At 32.0% G+C, this 7,822-nt stretch overlaps 1 protein-coding gene and 1 pseudogene across 3 annotated transcripts; both read right to left on the bottom strand.

The window, feature by feature from the left end:
• Nucleotides 1-1,065: 1,065 nt before the first annotated feature.
• Nucleotides 1,066-2,892, bottom strand: LOC129321416 (protein PLANT CADMIUM RESISTANCE 2-like). 3 transcript variants are annotated; one of them, XM_054967176.1, is made up of 4 exons: nt 1,944-2,892; nt 1,744-1,815; nt 1,415-1,619; nt 1,066-1,314 (listed from the first exon to the last, which is right to left on the bottom strand). In XM_054967176.1, exons 1-4 carry the CDS (start codon nt 2,002-2,004, stop codon nt 1,197-1,199), a joined length of 456 nt encoding a protein of 151 aa, XP_054823151.1. In that variant the 5' UTR covers nt 2,005-2,892; the 3' UTR covers nt 1,066-1,196. The 3 variants fall into 3 exon arrangements, with proteins under 3 accessions (XP_054823151.1, XP_054823152.1, XP_054823153.1); XM_054967177.1 differs by having other exon boundaries at nt 1,100-1,314; nt 1,407-1,619; XM_054967178.1 differs by having other exon boundaries at nt 1,100-1,320; nt 1,464-1,619.
• Nucleotides 2,893-4,261: 1,369 nt separating this feature from the next.
• On the bottom strand, nt 4,262-5,735 carry LOC129284561 (protein PLANT CADMIUM RESISTANCE 2-like; annotated as a pseudogene).
• Between the last annotated feature and the right edge of the window lie 2,087 nt (nt 5,736-7,822).

Genomic DNA, 7,822 nt, shown 5'->3' with positions numbered 1-7,822 from the left:
TTAAAAAAATTGTTGACTGAAACATCTTAGTTGATAACATTCCTAAAAGCTTGGTATATAATAAAACACAATAGTGTTGTACAATTCACATTGATAATCCCACTTAATAAAATAAGACTTAATGGTTATTGTTATTGTCACGGTTGGCCGTTGTAATGTGTTGCCTAGTTGAACCAATTGTATATTTTTTATTTTTAAAAATTTAATTTATATTTTTATGTTATGATTTATGTATACCTATACTAGTTTAATATTGGGAATTAAAGAATAATAAGCAATTAGGAAAAAATTTTTGAAACTTATAAATTATAAAAGAAAAGATAATTTTATTCCTTGAATTTTTTTAATTAAATCAATTTAATCCTAAACTTTGAATCTAGACAATCAGTTTTTATAATTTCTTGACTCAAAACAACCTAATTCTTATAGTTTTTTTTTTTTACTTGATATAACTTAACCCCTATTCTTTATTAACTTAGCAAAATATTTCTGAATATTAGGACAATTAATTCTTTGATCCCTGAATTTAACATCAATTTTTAAATAGATGTTCATAGTTTATAGATTTGTAAACTACACTTGATTTTTTTTTAATCTTTCAAGGAGTTAGTTTCTTACATTTTAGTCTCATGTCTGCATGGTAAAATTATAAATGGACAAAAATCTTATTATCAATGTAAGGATTTTGCTGATAAGTGATTTATAAGTATTTTTGTAATTGTTAGTATTCTTTGGGTTTAGAACATACTTTGACCCTAATGAGTCTAGATCAACTTACCTAAATATTTTTTTTTTCCATAAAAAAAAAAGTTAAATGGGCAACTGTAACATGGTACTCTGTTCTTTGCTTAAAAAAAAAAAAAAAAAAGCTCCGTTCTTTGGAGACTAAAAACAGAGACCGAGCGAGAATTTTGATGTCAGTCAAAGAAGGTATAGCGTTAGCAGACGTGCATTACAACACCCTTTACCGGCCTTAGTATATCGGATCAACTTTGAAGCATGCATATGAATTGCTATACAGTTTATTGGCATACTGTATATATCGTACAGAGTCAAACTAAAATAAAACAGAACTATGTAAGCAGATGTGTGTGTCAGTGTGTGTATAGACTATAGATCAGCACAACTTGCAAGGATTGTCGAGAAGAAACATGCAGCGAGACGAGGCCTTATTCTTAATTCACTCCCACAAGACATCATTCAACACAGAACCAATTAGAGAGAGCCACCGCCACCGCTAACGGCTCATGCCACCTTCCACCGCCGGAGCTGTCATAACACCGGCACTCTGCATTTCCACATTTCCTTGCCATCCTATAAAATATACATAAACCCAAATATATCAAACCACAAAAATAGATATCCCCGAATAATGTAATTATTGTTAAGAAAGATTTACAGGTTACCAACAGACATGCTGAATCCACGAGCTTTGAGCTCACGATACTCCTGACAGAGGGACATGTGGGGGCAGAAGCAACTGACTAAGCAGTCACAAGCTTCGTTGCCTTCAATATTATATGCATTCCTCATCTTCGTTCGGTAAATGCAAGCGTAACATGACACACATTGTGTGAAACCCCCCAGTATGTAGAATATTATTCCCTGCACGCAACAACCTGCCACCATATATTTGCAAAATAACCATAATTAGCCCTCCAAATTATTATTCATTATAATTATATCCTTAATGTCAAAGCAAAACGACGTCGTTTATTGAAAGAGGAAGAAACCAAGACTCACTGGTTGTTCCTCTATCAACGATCTCTGCTATTCTTCCGAAAGTGACACATGGGCACCAGATCGTGAGGCAACCTACTCATTACAACTTATAAGCACCAGCAATAGTAATAATATATAACTAAATAACGTATTTATTAGCCCATTAATCATGTTTATGTATATGACGTGGATATATGAAGAAGAAGATGAACAGAACTCACAAGTGCCACAATCGGAGCAGCAACCGCATAAGCCGAAGGACCAGGAAGAATTGGCTGACATATTTTGACAGAATTAATTAAGCTGGTTTGAGTTTCTTTGATCAGCTGAATCCTTCGGAAAGAGAGGTTAGCTAAAAATCTTGTCGTTTCTGTGCCAAATATTCAACATTAACAAGACATGTTATCACAACGTCTGCACAACGTACGTTAACATTATCTCTTTGAATATTCACAACTTCCAAATCAGGTATTTACAGCTGTCAATTCACATTTCACATAGATATCAAGTTCACGTATCCACCGCTTCTCATTAGCAACACTTGATCTTTAATATTTACATAACATTGGGCATCTTATTCGGACGGATTTTAACACTGCACAAACCATTAAATCATGAAAACCATCCCAACAAAAATAGCATTCACATTACCAAATCACCGGGACGAATCCAGAAATCATCATGTATCGGGGACACTACTGAAATTTTATCTAATATTAAATTCTTGAATGCAAATCACGACATATTTATTTCAGGTATCAAGCATTCAAGCAATAAAACAGAGATCGAAGCATAAAACCATCAAGCATTAACAGTCCTCTGTTTCAGAAACACTTTCTCCGATTTCACGTGCCTATAACCATCCACAACCACAAACTCACGGAAAAAAGAAAACTCATTCTCTCCCCAAAAAAAATAAAAAAATTGCACCCGCGACAACAAACAGAGATTGAAGAAAGAGCACGAAAGACAGAGAAAGAATGGAAAATTGACCACGTCTTACTAGTGGTACGGGAAGAAGCTTCGACTTCGGTGGACAACAAGGAGCAGCATTGACCACGTATCAAAGGGAGAGCCTTTCTTCAATTCGTTTTGGGCAGAAAATGACACGTGATTCTTTGCTTTAATTCGAGAGGGTATTTTTGTCATGTAAAAAAATATTGGGGTACTATTGTCTTTTCACATCTGGGACAAATTACAATAAAATTCTAAGAAAAAATTAATTGTATTTTTGCAGATTCACAGTGTTTATTTATAAATAAATCAATTAGTTGGGACTTGTTCTTCTTAATTTTCTTTTTTTAATTTTATTTTCTTCCCTAATTATTGTCTACTTGAACTTATTTCCTCATATGTAAACACATTTTTATTCATGTTTATTCAAATATTTATATTCTACTTTTTTTTAAAAAAATTAGTTTTAGTTTTCCTTTAGAAATATATGCGATAATTATATCTTAAAAAAAGCAAATAATGATTTTAAAACCCAAAAAATAAGAAAGTTAATTTATACTACTTAATAACATTTAAATATATTAATTTAATTGATCACAACTAGTTGATCACTGTCTAGCTCAATCTAATCATTCAACCATGAAATAGTATCTCGACAATTTTATTTGTTTAGTTGGTATCATTTTAAGAACGTTGCTAGTAAGTGCTTCTCTTGATTCAAAATATAAATATTTTTTTAATTTACCCTTTCATTTATTTATCTAATCTTGCATAAATTTATCTTTCACTCATCATGGAAGTGTGTTAATAATTGAAATAAAGATAAAAAAATAATATATACTTTTATAAGACGTTTTTAAAAACTATTTTATTTTGAACAAATGAAGTATTAAAAAAATAAAAAGGTAAATAGCCCAAAAAATATTTTGCATCTTATAATTATTTATTTTTAAATTATAAAATATTTATTTATTTATTATTTTAGATTAAAAGACAAATATTATAATGAACGCAAAAGTACAACTAAGCAAAATAAAAGAAAAAAAGGAAAAAGTCAACACCCTCATCATCAGTTTCCAAACAAAACAGGAGGTGAGATTTGAAAAAGAGAACCAGAAATAGACCAATTCATGAACCAGAAAAAAAAGATTATAAAATATTTATTAATACGAGAGACAATTAATCATATAATTCTTATTAATTTACATATTATTATTATTATTTATTATTTATTTTATTATTTTTTTGGTGAGTGGAGTGTTTTGCACTCGACTTTGATTATACAAGTGCCCGAGTCGTGATAGAATAAATTTGCAGCGGTAACATGGTACTCTGTTCTTTTGGGACTGAAAACACAGAATAAGCAAGAATTTCTATAGCGGCCAAATAAGGTATAGCTTCAGCACACCTTGTCTCAACTTCGAACTTTGAAGCCTATGTATTGCATATATGCAGTTTCTTGGCATCATTCTGTTATCCTTAAAAGCACATAAATAATAGAGTACCATATCTGCCCAAAAAAAAAAAATTATGGAGTATAATAAAGGATTCAGATTTAGTAGGGGTCCAAAATATGTGAGAGAGAGAGAGAGAGAGAGTAGATATCATTGATTCAATGGAGCTGAACATGTTGGAACAAGCACAAACTAAAATAAAACAGAACATATATGTGTGTAAAATGAAAATAGATTCTATACAGAGGAGAAAGATGGAGCCAGACAAGGCCTTATTCTTAATTCATCCACCAACAGTACTGAAGACGTATTGATCACTCCCATCGGACACATCGTTGAACACACACATACAAGCACACAAAAACACAAACACATGTACGAACATAGAACCAATCAGAGAAAGCGATGGCCACCGCTAACGGCTCATGCCACCTTCCACCGCCGGAGCAACCGTCTTGACACCGGCGGTCTGCATTTCCACATTTCCTTGCCAGCCTATAAATATAAATAAACCCAAATATATATGTCAAACCACAAAAATAGATTCCGAATCTATCAATCAGAAAAACACACACACACACACACACACAGAAAGTTTACCGGCTGACATGTCGAATCCGCGAGCTTTGAGCTCACGATACTCTTGACAAAGGGCCATGTGGGGGCAGAAACAACTCTGCAAGCAGTCACAAGCTTCGTTGCCTTTAATTTTGTACAGATGCCTCAGTTTTGTTCGGTAAATGCAAGCGTAGCATGACAGAAAATGTGTGAAACCCCCAAGTAGGTAGAATATTGTTCCTTGCACACAACAACCTGCCAAATTACTAATAATTATCACTCATCATACTCAAAGCATCTAATGAACTTCAAGTTTACTGTCTTCTCCAGCAAAACGACGTCGTTTTTCTGTTCTGCTTGTGATTGTCAGTACGGCGCTGACCTCCGAACCCACTCAGAGTCGTCCTCAAACTAGCTAGGCATCGAAGCATACGGCCAAAAAACAAAAACAAAAAAAAAAAACAGATGAAAATATGATATTGATAAAAGAGAAGAAGACACCAAGACTCACTGGTTGTTCATCGATCAACGATCTCTGCGATCCTTCCGAAAGTGATACAGGGGCACCACAACGTGAGGCAACCTACTCATAAGCACCAGCAATAATAATAATAAAACAATAATATAACTAAATAACGTATTAATTAGGCCATTAATCATGTTTATGTATATGACGTGGATATAAGAAGAAGATGAACAGGGCTCACAAGTGCCGCAATCGGAGCAGCAACCGCATAAGCCGGAGGACCAGGAAGAATAAATAGTGGCTGACATGTTTGGAGAGAATTAAGGTGGTTTGAGTTTCTGTGACGATGATCAGCCGAATTTCTGAAAGAGAGTGGCCGGTGAAAGCTTGTTTAAATATAGCTATTTTGATAAAACGACGAAACATCAGCTTGGTGTTTTAGTAGCGTTGGACTTTTCCCTACTCGCTAGCTTCGAATTATACGTCATGTCCTAGCATAAAGCAGGAAACAAAGGGAAATTTGGTTCCTCGCTGATAATTCATGCTTGTTTTCTTGTACTGTACGTTGCAATACTAACAACTAGTTAAATTAATTCTCTTTCTTAATATCTCAACGAAGGGGGAAAAAAACACAGGGGGAAGAGAAATGCCACAGACGGCATCGAGCCTCTTTCTCTTGGACTTCACTTGCATGTTGCTATACCTTTTCCTCTATTGCACTTACTGATCAACACAAGAATGAACACTTCATAGTAAGGTAAATCGGATCTGTCATTTAATCGGTCAGGATATTTATTTAAGGATTAGTTGTTAAATTCATAATCAAACTATTGTTGAACCGGTTAAAGTAGTAGTTCAATCCATCGGATTAACCTAAATTTCAATACCATGGTTGATAGTTATATATTTAAGATGTGGTTCATGCGAAAGGGACATTGATGTATTTAACGGGGCCAACTGAGCAACATGGATGTCTAAAAATTAAGTAGAATTAATTGAGTGTTCACTTATTTACAATATATATTCAAGCGATCTAATCTGTCTTTTACGGGTAAAAAAGGCTAGATGTTACAACCTAATTAGTAAGTATTATTACTAATTACTTAATTTAAAATATATAGCCAAGTTTTGCACAGCACAACGGATGGTTTTTTGCATTGAAAACTGTACCTGTACGAAGCAACGCAAACACAGGGAACAAATGAAATGTTTACCTGACGACGAGAAAGAACAAGACATGCAAGTTTCTAAATGCAAGCCACTTGCAAGGAAAAAATCCAGGAGGCCTCAGGGAGGAAAAGACGTAGGTATTAAAAAATAATAAATAAACCTGCCATGTTTGGCATCTCCAACATGCATGCAAGTAGCTTGATACACGTTAATACCTAGCTGTTGAAACCTTCAAGGGCTGCTCCTCTTATTTTATTTATTGGAATTAAAAAAGAGTATTTATTTTTAGTCTTGTTTATACTACACATTTTAATTATTATTGCGTCTCTCTTTACTCTTTTATTTCTATTAAATGTTAAAATGTTATTAAATATTAGAGTTTTTTTATTTTTAAAGTACGTATATTTATTAAGGGTTAAATTGAAAACTTATTTATTTCTTAGATAGAGTTAATAAGATTAAATATTTTTTTATTCTGATAAAATATTATGAAAGTAACATTGATTTATCCTAATTAACTTTTCATGAATTTTCAAAGTTTTTATTTTTTATAAATACAATAATTAGTATAAATATATTAATGTAGTTCATACTGGTTTAATTCTACTTCAATTACCCCCTCGCCATTGATTTTTGAATCAATATTTTCTAGTTTAGTGACAAGTCTTATTTTTAATATCTTAATAAAAAGACACTGAAGGGACTATAATGGAATTTGAAAATAACAGCTTAAACTTTTGTGACACCGGACTTTTCTCCCTCGTCTCGATCGATAAGTACTATCGGCACGTTTTACACATCATCATGAAGCTAAAAGAAAAAAAGAAAAAAGAATTGATTCCACACGATTGATCGATGCTTTTGTGTTCTAGCGCTATCCATTTGATCAAGGTAGGGTATTTTGTATTTTTCAAGATCTAATCAATGAAATTTTTTAAGAAAATACTTTTAATTAAGTGGTGTAACTAATAAAATTTTCCAAATGAAACACTCTCATTAAATAAAAATATAAAAATAAATAAAAGAAGAGTGTTTAATTTTAAAATTAAGTAATTAATTAATTTATGAGTATAATATTAAATTGAAGGAGAATTAATTAGTTTCTAACTAACATGACACGTGCAAGGGCTATGATGGACGTACTAAGTTACTAAACTCATTAAATTATTGAATTCTTAGAAACAAATTCAAAACATAAATATTTTTGTGAGAGATTCAATTTCCTTAAAATATAAAGTACATTGAGATATTTTTTTAATATTTTCATTTTTATTATATTTTTTTTTTAATATTCATAAATGAATGTCATTTTTTAAAATTTTATATTTTTTTATCTTGAAAAAATAAGATTATAAAATGTATTTAATATATTTTATTAATATATGTGATTTTATTTAAAAATATTTTATAAATTGGTAGGGAGAGAGGATATTGTAAATTTCATTGGCAGTGGATGATGAAAGTTGAAATATTTTCCGACACGAGCAATCAAGTTCAG

Source organism: Prosopis cineraria, unplaced genomic scaffold, assembly GCF_029017545.1.
Source record: "Prosopis cineraria cultivar Desert tree isolate PC_DT_omini unplaced genomic scaffold, ASM2901754v1 PC10, whole genome shotgun sequence".
NCBI lineage: Eukaryota > Viridiplantae > Streptophyta > Magnoliopsida > Fabales > Fabaceae > Prosopis > Prosopis cineraria.
The sequence above is the reverse complement of the archived record's forward strand: the minus strand, read 5'-3'. Positions and strand labels throughout refer to the sequence as shown.